General features: G+C 43.3%; 1 protein-coding gene and 1 long non-coding RNA gene across 3 annotated transcripts in view; one reads left to right on the forward strand and one right to left on the reverse strand.

The window, feature by feature from the left end:
* Positions 1–27,364, forward strand: LOC129784931 (uncharacterized). Its single transcript, XR_008748222.1, has 5 exons — positions 1–161; positions 6,851–6,959; positions 13,511–13,589; positions 19,168–19,781; positions 27,271–27,364. It is a non-coding gene; the product is annotated as an uncharacterized LOC129784931 (long non-coding RNA).
* GRM1 (glutamate metabotropic receptor 1) overlaps positions 6,819–27,886 on the reverse strand; it is a 197,827-nt gene continuing 176,759 nt past the window's right edge. Inside the window, exons 8-9 of one of the 2 annotated variants that reach the window (XM_027796947.2) lie at positions 21,266–21,350; positions 10,452–10,560 (exon numbers count right to left, since the gene is read on the reverse strand). In XM_027796947.2, coding sequence (XP_027652748.1) covers positions 21,290–21,350 — 61 coding nt within the window. In that variant the 3' untranslated portion in view covers positions 10,452–10,560; positions 21,266–21,289. Of the gene's footprint in view, positions 10,561–21,265; positions 21,351–27,886 lie in introns of both variants that reach the window. The other variant, XM_005230207.3, reaches the window with a different exon arrangement.

Raw genomic sequence — 27,886 nt, forward strand, 5'->3', positions numbered from 1 at the left:
CCTATGGTAAGAGCCTTGTTGCAGCCTGCTGGTTTGTTTGTGCTGCAACGATTGGTGCCCTGTGTGAGGCTGACTGAGTTGAACTCCAACTACAACAACTAGTGCCCAAAGTAGCTGAGATGAGTGGGAGAACCTGTGACCCATAACAGATGCTGTGAGAGGTGAGCTGTTGCAACTAATCAATATAGGTGTATTGCAATATTTGTTGTCCATCTTAACTCAAATTGCAACTTTTGGTACCCAACATAGATGGGGACTAATTGATATGGGTGCAGAAGAAGAAAATTCTATGTTAACAATGCTTAGAGATACATTTGAAAAAAGTGTAAAGAATAACAAGAAGGCAATAAGAACTTTGCCAGGATGGTGCAAAGTAAATAATGTGCTAGTTATGCTGAAAAATGTCGGCAGTGTTCAGACATGGCAAAATGCTGGAAAACTTCCTTGAGGCTGCCTCAAGGGCTGATGAAATTGCAGCAACGTTGCTAACAACATGGAGATTAGTCTTAGATTTACTAGAACAATTAAATGTGGACAGGGAGATGAATTCTATATCTGCAATGCTTATGGATATAGTTTAAGAAACAGGTGTAAAATATGACAAAATGGCAATAAGAATTCTGCTAGTGTGGTCTAAAAAGTATGATTTGCCAGTTACAGTGAAAAAGGCTTTCAGCATTCAGACATGGCAAAGCATTGGAAAGGTACTTTTTGAGGCTGCCTCAAGGGGAGACAAAATTGCCACAGCTACATACCGTCAATGCCAATCAGCCCACTGCTTTCATTCCTCCACAATCATCCATGTGAAATTTGGGTGTTTGGGCACCACTTAAAATTTTTAAAAGACTTCAGATTTCCTTAAAAGAGCAGAAGATGGAGACATGCTTGGCATAGTGCTATTACACAAACATGACAAGGCCTCTTGTTTTTGATACCCTGGTAAGCATCACTCTTAGCCTTGAGCTGGACTGAGCCTAAAGCATTAGGAGGAGAATCTTGAAATAACTTGTAACTTTTTGGCTATTAAATTCAGTAGCCCATATGTCTCTTAAGTACGCTTTTAAGTATCAGGTCTTCTTGATGAGCTTCTGTTTTGCTTCTGTTGTCTTTTCCAGTGTGATGCACTGTCACAGAAGGTACGAACTCAAAGAAAATCCTCAGCTGCCGGGGATGTCTGGGCTTGGCCCATCGGGAACAAGACATGAAGGTCTAATGGACACAGTGCACTACTTCTCTCCAGCCCAGTCAGAACTCTGGGTTTTCATGATTTATCCAGGATTTCATAGATGTCGGAGTGAAACAACTCATGGATGCCATTCATGCAGCCTCTCTGTTTCTATAACTGTGCTATATGAACAATACCCACATCATTAGGTATTAGCACTGTTGCGCTCTCTTCCCAGCCGGAACAGTGACAGAAGATGACACACTGGCTCCTGTGCCTTCAGGAGCAAGCATCAGTTCTGATGTCAGTTTGCATTTTGCTTAGAGGCCAAATGAAAATGCACCAGCGGAGACCCCTGGAGCAAGAAAACAAAACCACCAGAGTCCTGCCAACCCCTGCAGGCACCTTTCCCCAAGGAAGGAAAGAAACCACTGGGAAGAGCCAGGGCTGGAGCTCGGGAGGGCCTGGAGACAAAGAGAAGCTGAGGCTGGGTGAGCTGCAGGCTGTCCCCAACACCAGCCAGTCCTATGCTGACATAGACACACTGACCAGAGTCCTCAGAGGGGGATGGCAAGGGGTAACTGCCTGGCTTTGTATTTTTCAAAGCTCTTTGTCCCAAACTGGTCCCACATGTCTTGGTTGTGTTGGTGAGCAGCACCTGTGGTCTCAAAGGGCCTGAGAGGATCCCATCTGCCCTGTCTGATCCCCAGGCTGTGTGCCAGCACGGGGTCTTGTCTCCACTGTGCATGGGGACCCTCCTGAGGGATGTGCCTGGGCTACCTGCCTTTGGCACCGAGAAGCCTTTGCCCAGAAGAGTGTCTTTCATCCCTGTTTCTTCATTCAAACTGGCTTCTTTGTGTCACAGGTGGAAAGCTGTCTGTGACAGCAAGATGAGGAGCGAAGGTAAGGGAAAGTCTTAGCAACTGAGCTGGGAAATTGAGGTCAAAAGGTAAATATGGCTGGCTGCAGTGTTTTCTGCCAGCTGCATGCTATTCATGCTGCTGCAAATAGAGGTGCTGAGGCTCCCAGCAGCCAGCAGAGCTGGAAGAGCTCTGAATGCAGAAGGAAAACACTACACGAATGTCTCAAAGCAGCTTGCTGTGCAAGGAAGCTTATTTATTCCCTGGGTCCTGATCTTGCTTTGGCACTGGGCGCTGTGCAGTCTGTCATGGGCAGGGTGGGCCTCACATTGAAGATGATGCCTATCTTGAAAATCAGCAATAAGAAGAAAAAGGCTTCAGAAGTTTTGTAAGTGGTGGCAGCAAGAAGTGAGGAAAGGTCTGTGCACAGCAGCCCTTGTAGATGATACCTCTCCCAAAAATTAAGAAGGAAAAAGGCTCTGAGTGTTTTGCAGGTGGTATTGAAGCTGACTGCTTAGTGTTATGCTGGAGCTGGTACTCAAAGCCTGGATCTTGCTGGGAAAATTAGTTCTTGTTAGACCTGATGGTATTTCTGCCCTCCTGGGTGTTAACTGTGCTATGGATTGTGGCTTTATTCCTGAATTATATGGCTGCAGCACCTAAGTGAACCCCAGCTGATGTTTCTGAGTCTGGAAAAGAATAAGCAAGAGTGAATTGGCATTGAGATGGAGCTGGGAAAGAGAATAAAAGGACTATGGGATTTCTCATGCCTTTACACAGCCCTCTCTTGTGTCCAGACCTGCAATGGAGGAAAGGCCTTTGAAAACTCAGACTGTATCTGAAGGATTTCTATGCTCAGTTTTCACTTGTGTCAATTGTAAGCTGGCACTCAGCTCCCTTATCCCACTTTGAAATACCCCATGGTAGATGAATGTCCCGAAGTTGCTAAATGAATCAATAGCTGAAATGGGGACAGAGCTCAGTGCCAGGCTGTAATGCACTGAGTTTTTCCCCCAACAGTGTGACTCCTGCCAGACTGTCCTATATGAGCACTGGGTCCATGAGTCTGTGCAGATCCTGCTGTTAGGGACAACAGGAAGGCAATGCTTTCTTATTCTGTGTGGTTGTTCACTTAAAAAAACCCACCAAAACCAAACATATTACCCAAGCACAAATGGCAAGGTGGAGGGCAGGACATGCAGAATAGCCACTTCTCAAAAAGGGAAATATTGCTCAGAAGGAAAATCTCTCAGCTCTGCTGGGGAATTGCAGCCTGACAGGGACTTCCACCCTGCAGAGCTGGTGCAAAGGTACAGCACCAAATGATAAGAATAATGAGCAGCAGCCGCAAAACCAGAAATAAGCCAAAGATCCTCACAACTGCAATACAGAGCTTTAGGTGGGAAATTAATCTTTAGGAAACTCAAAAGTTAATAGTACTGGACCAGCTTTGTGAGGAAAATGACATAATTCAGGCCTTAATGCTGATTCATACACATTTGGAATCTCAGCACTTGAAGGCTTCAGTTTCTAAATTAGCATTGCACAGATGCACAAGAAAATCCTTGCACAGTTAATAGTTGCTAGGTATTCCAGGCACTATTTTTAAGCAGAACCCCCCCCCCCCCAAGCCAAACCCTGCCCCAAAACAATTGCCAAGGTAGCTGCCAGATTAAAATACAGTTGAACTGTTTTGCTTCAGTGTTCAAGCAACATGTGTATCATACATCGCAGGAAAACAAATTTGTTCTTACCTCCTTCCCCAAATAAAAAGACATCTATTTGTCAGTGCATTTCAAAGTCTAAAAGGCACATAGAAAACTCCTATACTGTAAGTTTCTGAAAACATTGCTGAGATTCAGCTTCATCAAAAGCCATCACTCTCAATGGCGGTATTTAATATTTTGCTTTGATAACTTTGTGGTTTGTCTATTTCAGTGTTAGCTTACAAGAGCAGCTAAAGAACGAAGGGCCAACACTTCAGGTCTGTCAAAATGCAAATCACAGAGGCTGACAGGACTTTGTGAGATCAGAGGCTCTAGCTGAAGTCTTTAGGGGTACACTGCTCCACAGCGCTGTCCTACCTGCCTTTCTTGTAACAGAGGTAAAAGCACATTGTTCTCTCTCTCTTTCTCTTTCCCTGTATCATTAAGGACAGCAAAGGCTACAGTGAGCCCTCTGTACTGCACAGACCTCCCAGTGTCAGCAGCCCAGGAAGCAGCAGGTGTTACTCTTCTGCCGGTGCTCAGGGGCTGTACGAACACCACAGATGTTTGGCAGCACATGCTGCTGGCCATTCAGGAAAGCGATGGTTCATCACACCCTGGGATTAAGGCTGTAGGATTGACAGGTGGGGGAGACTGGTCTCACCTCAACCTTCATGCAGTCTGTTGGAGGGGAGCTGGGGAAATGGCTTTTGTTAAATTATTGACTTCTTTTGAGTCCCTCCACAGCACTGAAATCCCACATCTCTAGGTGGTGCTTGCAAGGAAAATAAACTCTTTGTGCATTGCAAAGACACTCTGTGTAAGGCAAATGGAGTCAGAGGGAGCTGAGCAGAGACTTTTTTACCCTGAGCCAGTCCCCCAGGCACACCGCCTCCCCAGCAAGGAGGTCTCGCAGATCCTGCTCCTGCTGCAGACTTAGAGCAGCACAGGGATGTAGGAGTCCCATACACCACACTGTGGTGGGTGGGGGGTTGGGGGATGGATCTCATGCCACCTACATATTGCATGGTGTGCAATAAATCAGTGGGTGGATTGAATGTCATAGATACATACCACTCCTAAACTCTTATCTGTCTGCACTGGTATCTGTGCCAGCTGCTTCTCCACCTACCTAGAGGCCTTTTGGTTATGGGAACCCACAACTCACAATGATATTTTACTTCTGTGGAGATGTATTGCTTACACCCACCTTTGAAATCGAGTAGATACCAGATGCTCTTTCTTGGTACCAAACATGACCTGCTCTCCCAGGTGGAAAGCAGTCCCCTTTTCGGTGATTTACTAAGAACTGGAAGTTGAATTAGCAAGGCAAAGAACACCTTGCTTGTTTTTTGAGTTGGATAGGATTTACCCATAGCACTGGAAATGGAAACCAGTCATTCTGCTCTCATCTGCCATCTCTTGGAGCCTGCAGGATTTGTCAAAATGTGGGTCCAAGTCCAGATATAGGGCCTGCGGTAGGGCCACACACTTGGCTGTGTTACATTTCCTTATCTCCCTTCTTGCTAATATTCTTGTTGGGAATCTTACGTAGATAAAAATAGGCCTTGATATTCGCTACAGTGTCTGCTGCTTCTTCCCAGTGATTTGCAGACAGGTACTTGCCAAGTATCTAGTGAGTCATTTATTTGGGAAAAAAACCCCTACCACAACAATACAATCTGCAAAACCACGCTTTTCCCACTCCCTTGTAAGAAATATTTTTAACAGCCACTCAGACCTTGTGTAGAACAGCTATTAGCAATCTGCTTCTCTGTTTTTCCCTAAAGAGTGATGAATACAGCTCCAGGGGCCCAATTTCCATTGCCTTGTGCTTCTGATAGCCACTTACTCCATGCAAAGTGGATGCGACACACTAGCCTGGGTCTAGAGACCTGGCTTACTGAGCAGAGCTTGGGCAGATAGACATGGACTGGGCTGGTGGAGTTGCCAACCCTGTCCTCGGCAGGAGGTTGGAGACCAGTGCTCAAGTATGTGAAGCTGCTTTGTTGCTCTGTGGTCCTGGATCTGTCACCCATTTACCCAGTGTAAAGCTACTTCAGATGGGCTTTTTCAGCAGCTTGTGCAACACTGCCCAGGGTCCTCTGGAGGGGAGTAATTGCTGTGTTGTCCTGAGGATGCTTTTGTAATTGAGTTCACTTGAACAGCAGAACCTTTATGGAGACATAGATAGACTAGACTTCAATTAAAAAAGAGGGGGGAAAAAAAAGGGGGGGGGGGGGGAGGAAAACCTCTACAAGCAAAGATACCAAACTTTTTTTTGGCACTTACCACTGAGTGCGGTGTCATTCTGTGTACTCCAGCAGTGCAGTAGTTGTAGGTGGACTGACCCCCTCAGAGAAGGGCTCTTGCAAGGCTATATCCAAACCAAGGAGCTACTAGAAACAAGCCTATTCACAAGTTTAAAAAGAAAAAAGGCTAGAGTTTCTACATCTAGTGCCACTTGGGTCTGAAAATCTCAGCAGCGCTTCAGTAGAAGCATTTATACTCCCATCTTACGGAACCCCAAGGTGAGGCATGCAGCAGTTCAGGAGTCACCAAAAAGTCAAAGTGTTTGTGAGTTATAGAGCAGGATTCAAGTACTTTGCTCTGTTCAGAGGCAGTCAAAGAAGGAGCACAAGGTGCTTGGGATGGATCATTGTCTACTGCTTATACCTGTCAAGAAAGCATATTTGAATTTTTTGGGTTTCCCTGATGGGAGAAGGTGACATCTCAGTCAAACACATGGAGTATTTCCAGCAAAGGGTTGGTGTTTCCCCATGTCCTTGGGAAGCAAAATTTCCTGTCATTTGCCATTGAATTCTCTTTTACAATGTCAGCCTGAGTGCATACTTCCAGTGCTCCTGATTTTATTAGGAAGCCAAAAACCTGGGATTTGCTTTCCAAACAAAAATCCCCCAGTTCTCCACCATCTCACCTACATGCCACAATCTAATCAATACCTACCTCCATTTAGGCATCCTATCATTTCTCACACGCAATGCTGAAAGGCCCTGGAACAATTAATTACTAGGCATGACTATTTTCTGCTTAGGAGGCAAAAATTAACAATCTTGGCATTCTGTTTTTAAATAATAAATAGAAAATTTATTTTACAGCATTTTCAAGATCATTTTGACAAAAAGGCAGTTTTCATCAAGCATTTGACAGTCCAAAAGAAAGAACTTTTACAGGAAGCTTCATAGCTCATACAACTACATACACAAGGTGAGTTCTTGCTCTTTAGATATATTTACTTATGTGTATGTTTCCAGTTTTAACATTTACAAACTAAAAGCTAATATACTGAATTTCAAGAAAACTCCTACTCATAATTACATTGCAGTAATAAAATCAGTGCTTAATATGTTCAAAACAGACACATATGAAAACAATATAGTACCTTGCCACATTGCTGTCCCCCCATCAATATAGATCTGTTACGTTTCTCTTTCTTATCTATCGCATTTCTTCAAAGATCACCTTCCTAGTACTACCTCTGTGCTACTGAAGTGTTTTTGGAAATAGCACAACAAATCTTACACTAAGATTATATGAAGATAGAATTCATTGCCAGCGTAGTGATCAGCAAAGAAAATATGGCATTTTTCTCATTGCTTTAATGAGTAATCAGCATTAAAAAACCAGAAACAACAAAAAATTACCCCTAAAGGCCCCAAGCAGGCAAAAATCAACCAACAGACCCCCAGGTGTCTTTAGTTCATTATAGAGACATCAATCTATTGACAAAGACATAACTGTGTCTTTGGGCAAAGTCATTTCATGCTTTCCACATTGCAAAGATAACAATTGGCCACTAGTCATACTGAAAGGAGCAAACATCGTGAAAAGAGGATGAGGAAAAAAGGCTCTATCTGGTTTTGAGCACCACCCAAACTTTCCAATACCACTACTACAAGTCAGACCAAAATGATGAGATTTGGATCTTCAGAGACTTGATGACTGGCAGCAGGACTTCTTAAAATTCAAGTGAGAAGAAAGAAAAAGAATAGAAATATGCTGAATTCAGAAAAACTGTGATAGAATATTCACAAGAAGCATGATTAAAATCAGGTTTTGCAACCACATTGATATGAAGAGATTCCTTAAAAATATCTTTGGAAATAAAGTATAGAACTGTGGGACAGATCCTCAGCTAAATTCAACAACACAATCAAAGTTCATAGCAGCTAAAATCCTGTCCCGTATATGTATAATACACACGTTTATAAATAGGGTAATAATAAATACAATTAAGTTCAAGCCACAGCAATTAGACCTGGACTTTGAACATGCCAGCCATTAGGGAGCTTTGGATTAGATGTATTTCTAAGTAACACGTGAAGGACAGAGGAAGAGGAATGAATGACAGAACTACAGCTGCCTAGAAGTGGCGTTTAAGATATAATATTGTATATTAAATAGAAGTAAAAGCATATGGAAAGAGCATGCAACTAAACATCACAAAGAGATTAAAAGAACCATCTATAACAAAACCTGGGAATTTATGCACACATTAAGCACTGATGAAATTTCTTGTCTGGACATGATTTTATTTTAAATTATCTGAAGCAACAAAATAGTTGAATTACTTTTCCTGTCTCACCTTTATACTGGCATGTGCAAGATTTCTAAAACAGACTTTTTTCTTTTTGTTTTTTTTCATTAACACACTTGCTTCAAACATGTAAAATAACAAATCTCAATACACTTGTTATTAATACCATATGTCTACTTCATAAAATATCTGCAAAACAAGGCACCCTATTATAAGGGTAACAATCTCAGCTTGTATATGAAAAAAAAATATGTTAGCACAGCATACAAACCTCCAAAGATCTATTGAGTATTTGTAACAATGTGATATAAAACATGATTTAAACATAAAAATATTCATAGTATAGAAGACAATCTTCCAGTGGTAGCTATAGGACATTACGCTTCACACATACCATACACACGCATACAGAAACACAAACGTACACTCACTCTCTTGCTTCGAGACTGACTATAACCCCCAGTACGGAATTGCCTTTCTTTCCGAGTAATAGTTGTTGCTCTAAGTATACAGCTATTTTCCAATGTATTTGATTCCAAAGTAACACAAAGGAATGATGTAGTCACATGGCAAGTATGTTGTATTATGAAAAGTTAGTCAATAAATATTGTTCTGCTACAGGAAATGTTGTGTAACAGTTCAGTCACATAGTTTGCAATCTTATACAAAAGGGCAGTTTATCTAAGTCCTTATAGTATTACAAGTACTACAGCAAGGGCTTTCTTCAGAAACCTCAAGTCCTAACTTGATAATATTTCTGGCTCTGTTCACCATCAGCGTTAAAACAGCCCAGATCCCCCAAAGAGCAGCCTAGAGTATGAAGAACAAATTGTTCAGACAAAAGTCAGTCAGAGCCATGTGCTTTCACATTATCTCAGCTCCTTTCCCCCAGACACATTATGCAGTTCTACCACCTATAGAAACCAGGAAAAAAATATTTATGCATATATGTCTCATATACAAATAGCTTCATTCCTCCTCACCACACTTCACCCTTCTAGCTCCTGGGTGTGTTGGTTCTGTAGCAGACAGCAGTCATGAGATGTACTAATGACTTCTCCAGGTGATACTTCCCAGAGTCCTTTTCAAGCATTGCCAAGAGAGGGTGTGACTAAGTGTAATTTTTTTTTTCCTGTTGTGTTTTTTTGCTATAGAAGTTGTCTCTTGGGTTTGTGCTTTGTTATGGTTTCCTATCTTTTTATCAAAGTACAATACTTTTGTTTTCAACAGCTAGAGAATTCTGAGCCCTCAGAATGGATTTTTTTTCTTTTTGTTTCCTTTTACTTTTTTAAGTGCAGGATGAAGCTTTTTCCCTGTCACATGTGACTTTGTTCTCTGCTCGCTCTCTCCCCAGCCCTGGGAGACTTGTCTCCCCAAGACCTCCCAGCAGGCAGCTGCCAAAGTCCTTCTTGCTTTGTCTCTTGCAGCATCTACAGAGTGGATGAGCTTTGTTTGTAATCCCTCAGGATGACAGAGGCATAGGTCACATCTGGGGGCGTGCAGAGCACTGACTCTGAGACGGGTGAGCTGGGCACAGAGCTGCCTGAAGCCACTGAATCCCGGAAAGGGGATGGGGGTGTCAGTGCCGGAGAGTCTTCCAGAGTCAGTTTGCTGGTCGATGGCTCCTCATCCTCCTCCTCTTCTGGGTTCTTTTCATAGACGTATCCCTGAATGAGCTTCAGCTTCTCGCTCTCCACTTCGTCAGCTGGGGGAGACAGGGGGTCCTCACTGAAGGCAGCTGCCTGGAAAGGTGGCAGGGGCGGCTGCTGTGGTGGGGGGGATTGGTAGGGGGGCTGCACACCATTCCCCGAGCTGGGTGCTGGGAGGATGGCATTGAAGTCAGGGATGCCAGTGGCAAGGTTGTTGACCACTCCTTGCAGCTGGTCCATGAGAGACCGTGGCTGCAGGGGCAGGGTCTTGGGGGGCTGCTCTGGCAAGAAGAGGGGGGTCTCTTCCACTGTGGTCTGCAGCGGGGGAGTCGTTGCGACCCGCCTGTGCACCACCATGGAGGGGCTGCTGGGCTGGTTGAGGTGAATAGGCTCTCGATCTTCCTCCTCCACCACATTGCACAGAGTCTTACTGCTGATGTCGGTAAAAGTCAGGCTCTTGCTTTGGCCGTGGTAGCTTTTAGTGAGGGGTTTGATCACCGCTGTCTGATTGCACCCTGTCTCCTGGCTCTTCACATGCACTGAGAGTCTGTGCCACATGTGTTCCCCCTTGGGACCTTGTCTTCCACCTGGTTCAGACCATGACACAGACTTTCCATTAGAACTATGAATAAAATAAAGATGAGTTTATTTGCATTTACATTACACAGATACAGGCAGTATAACAAACAAACCTACAGAAATACTGATTGCTTTGCTTCATTAAAAAGCACCCCCCCCCCCCCCTCCAGTTCTTCACGTCGTCCCAGAAATACTACAGAAGGAAACAACATTGTGCTTTAGCAGCAGCAACTATGCTAATTTTCATCCAAAGGCAATTACTCCCTGCTGGTTACCCACCCTACAGCCAGCCTGGAAAGCCTGGCCCGTGGGAAGGGCTCTGGGAGGGCTGGATGTTTTGAGGACTTTAGCTACGTCATTTTGTACCCAGGTTTGCTCACCCCACCTTGCAGGGGGGAAGAAAAAAAAGGGGAAAAAAGTCACAGGAAGAACTTTAGTTAAGTCTGATTTGCAGCTTATAGGAAACATTTCCAAACTGTTGGAAGAACAACCCACAGCCTTAGCTTTTGGCACTCTGGGTAGAGAGAGGAATTGTTACTAACCCCTCCTTCCCTTTTTATTCCCTGGCCCCATTTTGTACTAAGGAACAGATTAGCTATTACAGCAATGAAGGACTCCCTGGGCCTCCATCAGGTAGGAGGCAAATGCACATCTTCCTGAGTGACTATTATTTACAAACCAGGGTAAAATGCTGGGATTGAAAACAGTTGGTTTGTGTGGGTGGAGGAACAAGCAGCGACACGATCGTGGTGAGTTGAACCCTTTGACTTCACACACAGGCTGGATCCTATCAAAACGCTGGGCTGTTTGGCTGAGCGAGGACATGAGAGTCAGGCCTGTCCCTGAGGAACTGTAGGTTTTTTGCATTTCCCCGTGCTTTTGCTGGGAGCAGCACTCAAAGCAGAGTGATAACTCATTAGCAGCTGGTGGGCCAGGAACCTGAATGGTGCTCAAAAGGACCAAGCAATGTTTACTTGCAGGTCAGGCAGTAGATATCATTTACAAATTATAATATACATCACCTGGGTGGAAACCAGAGATGGGGAAAAATTCGGAGATGATTTATGCGAAGCAGCCTTATCTCAGGTTTTCATCCCTCAGGGGGCAGAGGTAAACAAAGTGATTGCAGTGCAGGTGGGAGGTTGGCACAGCAGCATTGCCTCCTCCTACTGCACACACCAGGGGAGATGGCTTCCCTTACACACAGCCTGCAATATTGTTCTAAGTATTTTGCCTTCCCTTGCTCAGATTCCTGTGCTTCTCTTTTTCTTCAGGGAGTAAATAATTACCAGTTGAATTTTGTAAAAAAATATCGACTGTCATAGCTGGAAGAAATGGGTACAACACAGATAATGTATATCTGGCAAAACAGAGAAGAAATGTACATGACAACATGGCATGTTTCTGCTGAGCAGTAAATATTCCTGGAGAAAAAAAGAATTTGAGATGGATCCAAGCTGGGAAATTCATCTCCAACTCCAGACTCCAAACGCTGGACCTGTGACTCACCAACACTGTGGGAACTGGCTTGCAAGGACAGGCCAATATAAAAAAAATTCATAATTCCCCACAGCACGTAGTTGGTAGGACCTGGAGCTGTTTGGACTTAGAGCTTTAACCTAGAGGGAAAAAAAGCCAAGTTTCCACCTGAAGAATGAAACCTCTGTGTTACAGTGATCAATGGAAAGATAAGAATGAAGGATTAGAAGCATTCCTGTTCTGATCAAAATGAGCTGTGATATGACATTTTTTTGAAGTGCTATAGAGATAAGCAAATGAATGTAACTGTTGGGTGTGAAAGATTTTTAAAGTAATGTTTTAACATACCAAGATCTACAAACTCTTCACACGGAAACACTTTCTGTCTGCTTTAACTTCAAAACAAGTCTCTTCTTGTAGAAAGGAAAAAAGTCAAGCGATCTCATATTGTATTTTGCTGATGCTATAGCTTACAAATCCTGCAAAGGGCTTTTCTGAAAAACACCCCCATGATGATTATCTGCTGTCTGTTATGCTAAGTCCACTTCTGCATCATTTACTTCTTCCTTCATATCTAGCTCTGGTGCGTCATCTCACTTTTGAATCCCTCCTCACACCATCTGTTTAGTCTCTATCTCATTTTGTTCCCAAGATTTTGTATTTTACATCAAAGGCAAGCACTGCTATTTTAAGGAACTCCCTTCCTCTGTCTTCAGGTCTTCCTCCTATTCAGCTCATTTTCCTCCCCCTCACTCTCAAATTCTGCTCTTCTGACTTCTTTCTTCTGTAGCACTCTCCATAATGTACTGAACTGAGCCCAGGTCAGCGGCCATACTTGCATCACACTGCACTGAGGCTGCACTACCCAAACGTGGACTGCAATATCCAAGTGTGAACTAACCACTTAATCAGGATTTGTCTGTTACCAACTTGCTCTACAGGGAAAGCCGGTGCTGGTGAAGCACCTTGCCTCGGTTTGCCAGACCTTACTGCTCGTGACTCCGATGGCCTTGTGACAAACAGCTTTAGAGCGGCAGTGGCTCTCCATGTGGCAAATCTGGTGATTTCCACCAGAAATTCTCTCTTTTCTGTTACTGTTCTCCTCAGTCTCTTATTCCATCTCTTTTCCTCAACTGGATCTCCTTGCTGTGTCCACGCATCGTTAGCCTGTTAATGAGTCACGTTTGAGACAGTCACAAGACTGTCATAGAAATACCTGGGGTCTGTCTTGCTGGATGACTGGTAGGGAGTCACACTGAGATTGACATACTCAGGCAGAATTAACAATTAACAGGTAAGAAAAACGCTTGTTATGCTGGAACAAAGACCAGCCATCTTGGATAACATTAATCAACTCTTAGACAAAAAAGTGAAGGTGGGGCTGGAGGAGTTCAGACCTGAACTGGGTCTTGGTGAGATAGGAGCTGACTCACTTGTGCAAAGCGGTGATGGCAATCCTGACTGCATTGGGATGCATGGTCACCATTCACTGATTGTCATCTTCTTTTTTGAAGGAAGCATCCGTGGGAGAAGGTGAAGATCAAAATAATCTGCCTGGTATAATGGGAGAAGCGATGATTTTTCCACGCCAAGGTAGGAAAGGGCACCGAGCCAGGTTACAGTTTGGGGTGTTGAAAAAGTGATGTTCAATTGCCCAGTGATGAGGTGGGACTAATTGCTGTTTTCTTGCTTTTATCAATAGGATGGTTACCCATTTCATGTCCATCATTAATTTATTTGCCTTACTAACTTTCTTTCTCCCTTATACAATTTCCCATAGGATGTAGACTTCACACTTACTGCCTAGAAGTGAATTCCTTGGAGTGCCAAGGGATCTTAAGGTTTGTAGTTGTGTATACCCAGCCAAGTACTGTTTCTTCATATAATACAACATGCCAAGTACTATTTCTTCAAATCCTTGCATCTAGCCTAAATGTTCAGACAAGTTCTTGGATATCCTATCAACACATAAGACGGGCTTGCTTTTACATTATAGGCAAGGACATACATTGAATTTAGCTGTTGTTTCTCAATTTTCAACATGGTTTTGTCTAGGGGTTTTGTATTTTGGGGGAATAGACATATTTTTTGTCTGAATTTTTATTAGTTCCATGAACAGATCTGTTGTTATTTTTGGTAATTCAAAGTGCTATTTTTAATATATGCATCGATCTTCACAATATACTCTCTGCATGACTCTGGGGCAGTCATTTTCAAATACTTTCAGGTGATGATTATGGACACTAAACAAGCTGGAAAACAACTTCAGTCTTTAACAGTTACTCATAGAAAGTCTTTAAAAAAACTAATGCACTCAAATCGGAGACTGTGATCCAAAATACCACTGCCCAGTTGTAGAACATGCCTACAGCGTGTTAGATAGCTCACTGTTCGTTGTTAAGTATCTCCAGCTGTCCAAAATCCTGCTCCTGCTTGTGGCTAGGGGTGCCTTAGACTCAAGTCCAGTCATAGGCCAAGAACAGAGTGCTGCTCCTGCCAGTGCTTGGAGGATCTGCCCTCGTTGGCTTTCTTGGAGCAATGTCGAGTCTCAGCACCCCATAACAGGCGGTTCCTCCCCAGCTGCAGGGTCCTAAAGATGCCTTACTTCAGATATTGGGTAGCAAAGGTTTCTTTACATCTTAGAGGCTGAATGCTCCTGAGGTAGAAGAAGATTGTCCCAGTGGTCTAAAGTAACTTAGTCTGTGCAACTCTTTGATCCTCTCACCAGTGAAGCTATAGCCTGAGACCCAGAGCACAGAAAATTCGATGAACTTTCAGTCCTGTGTGCTTGAACCTTTGTCCTTTTTGCCTGGAACATTTCATGTGTAACAATCCCTAACTGATACCACATGAAATGGTTAAGCAGGGTGATGTATGCTCTGATGAGGTTAACTTTAGGAACCAAGGACGTATTGGGAAATGGCTTCTCATCTGTTGTAGTGCTTGTCACTGCTAGAATGAAACAGCTGGAGATGCAGTCAGTCAAAGAGCTTGAAAAAGAGCTCTTCCAGTTAAAAAGGAAGGGACATTCCTTGATTTGTTAGAGTTCATCCCCTGTTTCATCCAGTTAGGAAGCCAGAGTTGTGGTCTGTTATCTTCTTCAAGTGGCCATGAGCTAAGGGAGCATCTTAAGCTTGCTGAGATGAGGGATACAGTCAGTTGGGCCAGGTCTGGTGGTGTTAGAAAAGATTCAGAGCACAGTTTTATGATATAAGGGTAGGGTTTTTTTAAGCAGCAATGGCAATGAACCAGTGGAAGAGGTTATAGGTGAAGTGACATATATATTCTTTTTGTTTCATTGTCAGACTGATGCTTTGGCCAAAACTACCTCCTTGTAGTCACTACATTAACTGAAAAGCCACAGCCAGCAGAATGCATTGGGATAACCTAGCGGCCCCCTTGTACGAAGAGAAGATCTTAGGAATGAACGTTAAATGCAACCTGAGAAGGGCCTATCAAATTAAGTCAGCAAAAATTAGGTCCAAACCAAACCCTGAACTACCTTACCAGCAACCAGACAAGGTCAGTGTCAGGTACTGCCCAGTCAACAAGTGATGCTCCCACTTTCACAGAGTGGGGCAGATACTGGCCGCCTGACAGCTGTGCTCCAGAACACAGCACCCGCAGGGCTGTCCCTGTGCGCTTACACAGGGATGGCCAGCATTTGGAGACAGCAGGGAAGCAGAACAAAGGCAAGACCCCATCCAAAAGCTGTGTATTGGACAAAACATCTCTCAGCCCAAACAGCAGTTGCTGATGGATGCCCTCCTAGGGAAGCCAGCAGGGGAACTTCTGCCCTGTGCACAGAAAGGCAGTTAGCCATCCACAAGCTTTCTCTGACCCTGCAGTCATGCAAGAAGCAGTAACAATCCCAAGCTTGTCACTCTGTCCTGCTGCAGCCTCACTGTTCCCAGGTCTCAAGCTAAAAAGCTTAACATTTAAGGGTAGTACCTGCACTGCAGCACATTGCAGGTTCTTTGCTGGTATCCCCAAGGTCTCTTACACTATTTTCTCCATTTAGATAAGGCCACTGGGGCGTGAAATTTGATTAAGGGAGTGAACTGCTTTTAATCCAGGGTAGTGATATCTCCCTGTGCTAAACAGGACCCTCCTCTTGGAGCTGCAGCAGTCAGCCCTGCCACTCATTACAAGAACAAGCCATGCTGGTTAGCATGTTCCTACAAAACTAATTTTTGGAGCATTGCTTCTAGAGACTCATCTTTTTTACTAGGTTGAATTTATCTGTGGCTCACCGAAGGGTGAAGGAGCCATCGTCTACCACAGTCCCTATGGGGTGTATGCTCAGGTTTTTGCCTGATATTATCACCTAAAAGAAAAAAGGAATCACAAACCAATTTTAGCCTTTGTCCATTTACGCTGTAATCTATCTCAGTGATCAGAGGACCCTACAAAAGCTCTCACAGTGTGACTCCCTTGCTTTCTGTGGTGCTGTGTAATTAAAGCAAAATTTAACCTCTTGTGTTTCTGGAAATTTAAATTACTAACTTTTCCTTGTTGCTCCCCTCAGGGTTTTTTGTTGGGTTTTTTTTTAGGAACAAGTTGCCTTGGCCATGGGACACAATGTTCCACATAAATTAGAAAGCTGTTTTAAATGTATGATGGAAACTGCTAGACAAGATACAGGAAAACATATCACGCAGAACTGATGAGCACAAGCCCAAAGCCACCTTTCCAATCTCCTGTCTTGCCACTGGCTTATGTCAAGTAAATCTAGCCCGTTCATTTCCTTCATTAGTTACTGTGCTGCAGAGGTTAAGTATTACTTTTATCTGAGCTACACACGGGCTTTCTATTTAAAAATGATTTTTTGCTGATTTTTTTTCTTTTTTTTAAATTGGAATATTATTATACAGTCTGTAATGTGGATGCAGTAGCTACGTCTAGCCTGAGTACCCTGTGACATGATCCCGGTTTCTATTCACAGGGTCCTGAGGTTGGGGTCAGACCCTTGGGGCAGTATCAGAGGGTGCCAGTGCCCTCCCTGCCCCTGGCTTTATGGCCTGGTCACCAGACAGGGAAAGCAGGAGGCAGGAGTGGGGTCACACACTTTACGCTTTTACTACCATGGAACTGGGTTGCCGCCAGGCTCATACCTGGTCCCAGGGGCAAGGAAGTACTCCCAAATCCAACAACTCGGATATAGTCAAATACCCCTAAATAAAGAGATTTATTCATTTTGGGACTTAACAATTACATATACGTGCACAGGTACTTTTGTACAACTGTAAATTGGGGGGTTGTGGTGGAGGGCAGCGTGAGAGAGATGCTCACTGCAATGTTTCAACATAGCTGAAGTCCTACAGCTTTAGCACGTATCACAGATCTTACTTACCCAGCTCAACAAAGGTGTGAGAATATTACACTGATAATGTGTATAAAGGGCTGACTACTAATTGTAATTACTACACATAAATTTTTTGTCTCGTCTGAGATATATAAGTAGTGAAAAAACTTTGGTTCACCACTGTGTTCACCAATTATTTTGAAAAAATGTCACATAGCTACAAACGTGTTGCTTGGAGAAAACAACTTATTGTAATAAATAATACAAAGTTCAGGATAAAAAACAGTTTGTCCCAAATAGCAAGTGAATTCTTCCAGTGTTCAAGAAATGAAGATCAGAAACCTGAAAATCAAAATGAAATTAAAAAGTGGTCTTACTAATGAATAGTTTTTGAATCTGTTGGTTGGGGTTTTTTTTGTTATTAATAAGTAAACCCCATCAAATATTCAGAATTAATACATCCTACTGAATCACTTTATAATTATTTTTCAGGATTTTAAAGTTTGTGCATGAAAAAAAGCAGGATGTGAGTCATCATAGATCCTCAGTATCAATGGAGAAGCACATTTGTGTTATCTGTAGATGTGTCTCGTGCTGCACATTCAAATAAATGTATATGACAGTGCAGCCAATGACCATATCTGAACTGAAGCATTTATTCAGGCAGGCTCAAAAGGGAGCACAGCTAAAAGAACCTGAAAACTGAAAATTACAATGTTTTGAGCAAAGGGACCTGGAAAGCTTAGGAACATGGGAAGAAAATGATAGAATGAAATTAATTTAGGAAAAGTGTAGGTGGGTGCAACTAAGACAGAATAGTCTTAGGACTGGAAGGCTGTGAAGATCAAAAGCCTTCAAAAAACATTGCATCAAAAGAAATACTATGGGGAAAGATCTAGAGCTGCTAGAGCTGCCGTTGAATGAAAAACACTAATTAATGAACTCTGAATATAATAAACCTGCAAAAATAGTCCATGAATTTTGTGTTCCTCACTCAAAAGCACCACACCATGGTACGGAGATTGGGAGGTCTTTCCCATGAATGCAATTTAATAGTAATTAAGATGGTTGGCAGTTTTTCCTTGCTTTCTGTAATCCTCTATGGTTCTAATAGGAAATTATTTGGGGCACCATGTTTTTTACCAGAAGCATATTGACAAGCTGGAAGCTGTATACAGAACAGCAACAAAAAGCCCCCATTGGGGATAGAGAGGTAACTGTGAGAGAAAACTAAAATATCTGAATGTATTCAGTTTGACTTCAAACATCTGAAAGGCATTAGCACTGAAGCTGGAAAGTATTTCACATAGCATACAGATGCACAACTGAGAGCCCTAGATAAAATTACAAAAGAGACAAATTATACTGAAAATCCAGAATATTTCCCAGTCAATAGCTGTATCAGAGAAGGAATAAATTCCTAATGAACTGGTAAAAGCCCATTGATCTGGATACTTGCTGCCAAAAAGTGTACAGCCCTTGCAGGGGTACCAGTCAATGAGGTCTTTCTCCCACTCTAAATTGTCAGATTCTCTGGTATACTGGAGAATAAAATAAACTCCCAACATTTCAAACAGTGCTTGAAGAGCCGTCAGACTTGCCTTAAGATGCCCCCATTTTGAGTGCAAACTTAACCCAGTTGCCACAGGAAGCTTAGTCATGAGGCCCCTTGTTTGTATCAGACAGCTCTCCCTAATATGCTGCAGCAGATAAAGCAGCTAGTAAAGACTGCGGGTTTTCTGGGTGTATCTGAAAGTTTCCATGGTAACAAATGTGCAGCTTCAGAAGAAAAGAGCCCTGAAACCCAAAACTGATGTTTCTGAGTTTTTTAATATGATAATTTTTTTTATGATTCTATATTTTCAGGATTCTGCATTTTGGACCGTCTCCAGGATCACACGGATGATGGAGATCAACATTAAGACAGTAACTGATGCTAAGTATTGTGTACATCAAAACACTAGAGAGTTTCAAGTCCCTAAATCTAATTGCTTGTAACTGGAAGGCAAGGAAAACCATAGCGCCCGTGGTGATTGCTGGCACGTTGGGGTAGCGAAGCAGGGCTTCCTCAGGAAAATCCGGACTCACACACTGCTGCAGTTCTGGTGACCGAGGCTCAGGCAGGAGGCCAGGGGGTGGCCATGGGCAGCTGAGGACACCACGGACACAAGCCTACTGCTCAGTCTGGGCTGCGTGGCCTCAGGAAGCGCGGGCAGTCAGCCGCTAGTGGAGGACATGCCCTTCCCCTGGCCACAGTGCAGCACTGCCCAGCCTCTGAAAGCACCAGCCCTGGCTGGAGGGAGAGGGAAGCCTGATGGGCAGGGACGGGCAAAGCCAAAATGGCAAGCTTCGTGCTCAGCAGGTCTGAAAAGCTCCACTGCTTTTTAAAGCCTTTCTTATCTGTATAGCTGCCACAAGTGTTTGAAGTCTCATTGACTGCTTGGAGTCCCACCAGAGGTGTTCCTCAGGAGCTCATGTGGGTAAGGATTTTTTTTTCCAAAATGAAAAAAAAATCCCAAGCTTTGTCATGCAAAAAGCAGGAGGTTCAGCCTTCCCTGTGCTCAGGAGTTTACAGCCTATGTACGTGCTTTTAAAGTATAATCTGTTGTTGCATTCGCCTTTGCTTCCTAATGGTATGCCTGTGTTGGACTCCCATTTCGTCATCAGTATTTGCAGACATACAACTGGCAATCTGTGCCCTGGGAATCTGCAGCACTTGTTCCAGCTTGGAAAAGAAGGGCATATTGTTGTCGGACTGGAAGCTAATGTACAAAATGTTTGTACTGCTCCTCACACTGCCTTTGTAAAGTTTGTCTTTCAGGGTGGCAAATCTGGTTGCTGCACAGGCCCTGTAAAACCGTCACTGCTGCTCCAAATATATGATGCCTTGTATATATTTCTTCTGATCAGCAAATCAGAGGGGCAGATTCGATTGAATTAACATCATTTCTACCTGTCTACAAATAGCATAGACTGCCAGAGACATATACAGAGCTAGAATGCTTTGTCGCTGATTAGAAGAGCTGAACAGCATCTCTGGCAGTAAAGAGATGGGGCTGCTCAAAATGCTGTGTCAGCGGATCACAGGCAGCTTTCCACCTAGTCACTGCACAACCTTCCCTGGGGCAGGGAGCAGGACTGTTTCACATCTGCAGTTTATCAGATGGAAATGAGCATAAATCTATCCTGGAAGAAATGAGGCGAGGCTTTGCTGTTTCTGCAACAGCTAGCATGTTTTCTCCACTGGGTTTGTGTTTGCTCAGAGGGAGCAGTATTTGCACTTGTTTCTGAAGAGCTGGACTTTGCTATTGTTGGCTGAATGCAGAATATACAGAATCTGAATATCTTTCAAAAACGATAACAGAAAAATTTCTCTGCTGTTGTTTAAAGATACTTTAGGGTGACTGTTCCTAAGCCAGATTCTGCTGATTTTATTTACATGTGCCTGCTCATGATTTCCCTGTTCTGCGAGTCCTACCAAACCAGTGTTTTCTGTGTTCCCCCTGCTGGCTCTGCAGCAGCAGTTCACTAACAAGCACAGTTAGCAAGAGCTGTGCACAGCAAAGGTGTCTTGCCGTGAGACAGCCACTAGATTCTTGTTTAAAGCACGCAGGATAATGTCATCTCCATGCAAAACTGTAAAAAAGAAAAAAAATGTTGGCTAAATGGAAAAAGAAGATAAAATCAGTACAAAAAAAAAAAAAAAGGATGTATTTGCAAAGTTGTAGGCATTTATAAATAAAATTGAAGGCTTAAAAAAAAGTAAAAGCTGCAAAAAATTTTTCAGTGTCCTCGTCATCACATCTGGTCAGTAAGATTAAGGCATTGTGCAAAACAGAGGACATAAGCATATTTCCCATCTTTACTGGCATGCACCACATTTGTCCCATCATTAGACATGATAAACCAATGAGAAAGAGAAAGCAAGGGGTAAAACCACTCTTTGTCATGCAGCTTCTCTTACACATTCACTGCAGTGTGGGATTTTTCAAAGCTGCACATGTGCCGACGGACACTGGCTGGTGGGCGAGAACTCTGGCTGCCTCTTCCTGAAGATTGAAAAGAAAAAGACACCCAGTGAGTGGTTATACACATGTGCACACATGGTGGCTATACCACTCAATAGGGTGCCTGTCCCTGACCTATGCCTAAGGGTCACTGTGGGCTTTCCCATCTTTTCTCTCTTGTCACCTCAACTTCCACATAGATTTCTGCTTGGCTCCAGCATGGTGCTCATTTCTTCTTCCTCTGCTGAGCCCTGATGCACTTCACATGCCAGATGGCAAGGGCTGCTGTGCATCTAGCTGTCAGAGGGACTTCTCCCCTGGTATTCTCTATGCAGGGTGGAATGGCGAAAAGGGGGCATCTGCCTTTTGCATCTTATTTACAACAAAAACATCACCAAAAGTTTTTGCTGGTGGAGTTCGTAATATATACTCAGCTCCTGCTTTTTCCTATGACTCTTATTCCCCTAATCTGCTTTTCTAAATGTTTCCCTTCTTTTATTTTTGAGCTTTAGCCAAATAGTCACTAGCTTTTATTATATATGATCACACTATATGTGCTTCTTTTTTTTCAAGGAAACATTGGCCTTGTTGAGGTAGACACAAAATGAATAATCTCCTAGGTGCTCTATCTGTAATGGTAATTCAGAAAGGAATTGCAGATTGCAGTTTTGGCCATTAATATAAGACAATTTCCACTTCATTTTTCTGCTCTTCCCTTACCCTGTCAAGCGAATGCAAACTCTCATTTGTCTTCCCCAGTATCAATAAAAATATATACACACACGCACGTGCTTTGACAAAAATCTCAGGTATTTTTGCACATGGAATGTATCAATGAATTTCTGCAAAAATAATTTTCATTGTATTGCAAATAAAACGCAAATCAAAATTCAGCATTTCTCCCCATCAAACAATCATAATGCATGCTTGCCAGACTTCTATTTACCTCAAAACAACGGATTCATGGAGGCTATGTGCGTGTACTACATACTCAGTACAGCTGCTCATGAGCCAAACAAGCCGCCATTCTCACCACATACTAAAGCACAGGAGCACAGCGTGATGTACACAGAATACATGCATACCCATTTTGGAGAGGTAGATGCCTTGAGATGACTTCTGAACTATTATGAATAAAACACAAATAAGACATACCGCTGAGCAATTTTGTAAACCTACTTACTTTGAAGTCTCTAGAATAATTAAATTCCTTAGCAGGTATAATGACATCTCTGAGATTTAACATTTTAAAGGTGATCATAATTAGGACCTTAGCTACCATGGTCTCTTCTAGAGCCTATTAAAGTTACAGAGATTATTAAGCTTCTGATTAAACAGAATTTCCAACATTTCTACAGACCCAGTTTTCTTCATCTGTTGACAAAATAAGAGCTTTCTACTTTCTGTGCTTGCTTTGCTAAAAGTCAGAAATTAATGGTTTATTCACTCAGAAGAGCTAATTTTACAAAACAAGTAACAACATGCAGTTGATTATCCAAGAGAAGAATCCAGTTCTAAATGTATTTCACACACACGCAGTGCTGTATGCACAATAGAGGGCACCCAGCCACAGCGAGCCTTGCTCAGGGACCCTGGGAAAGGGGAAACACCTTTGCTTCAGAGCCCTGCTCCAGACCTAGGTCCTCCTGAACCAACAGACTTTGCCAGCTATCGTCCCTCTGCTATGGCAGTTTGCTGTCGCTTCTGGCTTACTTTGTTACATCCCTTGTTTCCCCCCGAATTCCTTCTTATTCAGATATATCCCCGGAGTGAGGTCAGAGCATTTTGGTCTCCAGGCTTTGGGCATGTGTAGATCTTGTTATGAAATCGTCTTATGTGAAAGGAATAAAGAAGCCTCCTTTCTCAGGCAGTCCAAAATGCTTCCTAAGAAGTTCGAAATGCAGTGAACTTTTTCCTTTCTGTGGCTACAGTTGGGCTCCTCAGCCAAAATCAAACACAGATACTACATGTAATAGAGTATGCAACCCCCAAATGCCTCGCCAGGTTTGCATTCTGTGGGAGGCTGTTGTTAAAATGCTGCCAAACTCCATCAAAGAACCAGTCTGCCTTTTGGTCAAGGTCAAGGTCAATCTCCGTATGATGATCTACAGCACATACACTACAGGAATCAGCTCTAAATCTCAAGGTTTGTGCTTCAGCAGAATTTGGATTTGGATTTACAGTGAAATTTGGATTTATAGTGTTATGGGAAATGTAGTGCCTGTGTTGATTATACTTCAGTGAATTATTTTGCAATTATCAAATAATTGTCAACTGCATAAATAATAATGAATGCTTTTGAAGCATTCAGTTTGAAGTATCCTTGTAGACTTGCTTTGTCTTACTAGTAGTGTGTGTTAATACTGCAGAACCCTAATTCAGAATTAGTGCCCAGATACCTGTACCTCTCTTCTTTTTTTCTTCTGTTTTTAATTATGACAATGTACCCCTCCTCTTCCTCCCAGCCTTGCAGGAATTGATGGCATTTCAGATACGTTTCTCTGGTCACCAAAAAATTAGGTAGCCTTCCCATCTTTACAATATGAGGATTAATGGATCATTTTTGGGGCAGTCTTCTCAAAGGTAATTCCTGCTGAGTGGTTATTTGTATCCTGAGCCCAGAGGCAGGATGGATCTTCTGTGCATTTGAACAAGGACTTGGCATACCATCATGAAAGTGTCTGAACTGCTTTCTAATGAACCCCTGGGTGCAGTAACATGGACTCTGGCAGAGGAACCAGGGTGGCTGTTTAGAGGGTTTATGAAAGAAGTGGATTAATTGCTTTACGTCCTTTGAAGCAGAAAAATGCTTTCAGCCAGTCACTCAGAACAGAATAGGTAAAGGGCCTGTTGAAATCTGCAGAGAGGAGTATAAATGATCTGAGGGAAGAGTCACTCTTGCCACTTTATTTTCTGTTCAGTGTAAATGAATCATCCCACAAGGCAAACAGCTGTGTCAGGATTGTAGGAAAGTGTAAATTGCTATCTGTAATGTTTTATATCTGAACAGCTGTGAAACTAGAAACATTCACCTTCTGCTCTGGAATTACTCTCTCTGCTCAACCAGCCTCCCCAAACAGACACAAATTGAATGAATCTGGTGTCCAAGATAACTGAAGTGCAGGACAGTGTTGCCTATCATCTGAAGCCACAGTCAGAGATCCTCCACAATAGACATTGTCCAAGCTGTAAGAAAAGTTTTCACATTCCCCACAGTAAAAAATATACGGAAAAGTACATCCCCGGATTTTATACAATCTAATCTGAAAAAATTGATCAACAATAACATTAGGAAGAAAGCAAGGTGGGGAGGAAATTCAAGAGAAGGGATGATGGCATCATGATGATACTTACAGTGACAGCCTTGAATCATCCTGTAGTTTTTAAGAACTTGTGTATAGCCCCTAGCTTTAATACAGGAAGGGAGAAGCCTTGTGCCATGTGCCCTGTGGCACATTGCCATCACATCCTAGAATATATCCTGCTCCAGCATTCAGACTGACCTCCCTCTGCACTCCCAAAGAACAGCTCAGCAACAGCACAAACTTTCTAGCCTGCTTTTCACCTCCTCAACCCTCCAGCAGTCTGCAAGGTGACTGCGGAGGTAAGCACACTTTGTATGTAGAACCAGATTAGTAAAGTGCTCACCTAAACACACTCATCCTAAATCCTCTTGTCTCTCTAAATCTAGCACCTTCCTAGGCAGAAGCATGTTCATCTTTGTGATGTCTGTGTCCTTGAAAGGTCAGATTTTATGTGTGGTTGTCATGGTTAGATCAAAAGATATCTACATAAAAAGAAGTAAGTCCATGTCCTTTTCCTGTAGGAAGAGAAGCTGAATTTTCAATACCTTTTGTACAAGCCAGGATCTGATAGAAGTTTCCTGCAACAAATTTAATTAAGCCAATAGATGAAGTGGGGAAGATGGACAAGTTTTCAATATAAATTCATATTTAAAACACAAGTCCTAAATTCCAGGATAAGTGATGGTTGGAAATAATTGCTCTGGGTGTTAACTTAATTATGCTAATCAATGCCACATTGATTTGTGGGCAGTTTTTGGAGAGAAAGAAATCATTAAAAGCTGTGGAGCAAAAAGCTCTGCAAGTAGGAGGGAGGTTATAGGGTCGTTCTCCCTTGCCAGGCAGTGAGACATACAGGTATCTATCACCTGTGAAGGAGTGAGGAGCAGGAGGAATTTCACAGAACACCCTCTCTGTCAAGGTGGGAGCATCTGCCAAAGAGGACATGGCCATGCCAAAGAAGGGTCATGGTCACCAAGGAGAACATAGTCCCAGTAGGATGCCCAGAAAGACCCAGCACTGAGCTGCACAGTGGAGACAGAGCTAAGGCTGCACTTCAGGTCACCCCAGGCCAGCAGGAGCCAGCTGTGTGCCCAGGGGAGCGCTCTAGCCCTCCTCAGCGGCTCCCTCCTGCTGTCCCACCCTCCCTTCTGTGCCAGCTCAACCCTTGGTGCAATTGTTCAACCAACTGGCAGGGAATGACAGGGACAACTAATCTGGGTCACAGTTAAGCCAGAAAAAGAAAGGAAAAAAAATATTATCAGTTCCCCGCTCCAGTTCACAGCATGGCCTTCCAGGCTCTTGTCCCTGCAGAAGTGATGGGACGGCATGGCGTAGAGGAAGGCTTTGGGTGTCATTTCTGGCTTAGGGAAGGTTAAAGCATTTGTGGATTTACGGGCTATGACAGCAGAAAGTAGCTGCAGGCAAATCTCTTGGCTGTCCCAGGATAGTGGCAGGAGAATTTTTTGAGATAATTTCTATAACCCTAAGGATTAAGAAATATGTATAGCCTTACGTTTGAGAGGATATGAGAAAGTAAAGGAGGAAGAACTGCTCACTGACGGGAGCACAGAGAAGTCCCAGGGCCACGCTTTGTACCCCACGGGAGCCTGTACTGCCCAGACACACAAGCTGCCACTGCCCACACACATGAGCCCCCACTACGCACCCCCCCGAGCTCCCACCGCCCCCCGTGAGCCCAGGCAGCACGCCTGCGAGCTCCCGAGGGCCTTGCGGAGACACCCGGCTGCCCCTGCGTGCTCCCGCCATCAACCTGCCGCCCAGCCTCACAGCCCATGGCACGGCTCAGGGAGGTTAATGCTTCCCATCTGCTTGCTGGGCGTTTGCAGTTGTTTGTGCTGCTGTGGCTGTGTTTTCAAGCGTAGCCCTTTGTCAGTCCTTGTCAAGGTAGATCATCCCTCCGTGGGGCCTTACACAGACTCTGGGATTTGCCTTTTTTCATTTGGTTGGTTGTTTCTTGGGTGTTTTGCTGATGGCTGTCTGGTTAGTTGACTGGAGTAATGTGGGATAAGTCTCAAATTCCAGATAATCCTTGATCTGGGAATGCAAAGCTTGCAAGCCAGCCAAAACAGGTGAACTGAACCATCTGAAATGATCTAGCTTGTGCCATGAAAACAAATGGCCAGAAGAGAATTATAACAAAACATTTCCCATGGAAGTAGAGGGGAAGACTAACAAAAGCTTTAAGAAAGCAACAAGAGCAGACATTCCGAACTTTAACACACTAAGGATGAGGGAAAATGGATAGTGCTGGGTAAAGAGAAGGATGTACTAGCTAAGAGATGGCTTGCAGATGGGCATTTAAACTGAACCTGTGATTCTCTGGGACCGATCAGACTGAAACTGCAAACACCAGCAAAGCATCTACTAGTGAGAAGCTGCTAAAATCAGATTGGGGGCACTTGTTTTGCTAGAGTTTAAGATCAGCTTTGACATCTCCTGCTGTGGTGCTGCAGCACAGCTGAGCTGATCTAATGATCTGCTGCTGAAATTGACAACTCTCACCCCCTGTTCCCTAAACCAGGGGCAGCAGGGACACCTTCTCTGGTGCTGATGTTAATGTTTCTATGACCTTGAGATCTGGCTCGAGAAGAATCCAGCAGATAATAATTCTTTTTTTTTTTCCCCCTCTCTGTAAGGTTAATTATACAGGGTGAAAGAAGATCACATCCTGCATGCCACGGAAGAAGAACCACAGAGCAGAGAAGGGGAAACAGCTTAAGAAGAGATAACTAAAGCAGTAAGTTAGAAATGGTAAATTGTTTATAATGCTGTAATAATAAAACTGGAACTTTTTAGTTTTCAAGTGGGCTTTAAAGTGACAAATTGTGTGATTACTTCTAGCCTGCACAATTGTTTGCTGTTTACAGCGATGCCTTTCAACCTGTGCTTGTCAGGTGTGGGAGGCTGAATGCCAGAGTACATACATGCTCTGAAGAATTAGCTGACTTGTTATTTCAAAATTAAATAGTCTTTAACAACTTTAATATGAAGGCAGATGTTCCATTGCTAAAATATACTTTCCTTTTCAACCCATGCTTAAAGTGGTTTCTTGGAGTCCTTCGGCATAGCAGAGAACATAACTTCTGTAGCTGGCCATGCTTATTAGTGACTCTTTGACAGTGGATGGCTTCTGCATGGACACGAAATCTGTCATAGTCGGTTCTGCAGACTTCCAGACTTGGGCCTGGAAACCCCAAACAAAGATCTGGCAATGCTGATTTTACCCATTCAGAGTCCTGGTGGCACAGAACT

The sequence above is a fragment of the Falco peregrinus genome, chromosome 7 (assembly GCF_023634155.1).
Source record: "Falco peregrinus isolate bFalPer1 chromosome 7, bFalPer1.pri, whole genome shotgun sequence".
Classification (NCBI taxonomy): domain Eukaryota; kingdom Metazoa; phylum Chordata; class Aves; order Falconiformes; family Falconidae; genus Falco; species Falco peregrinus.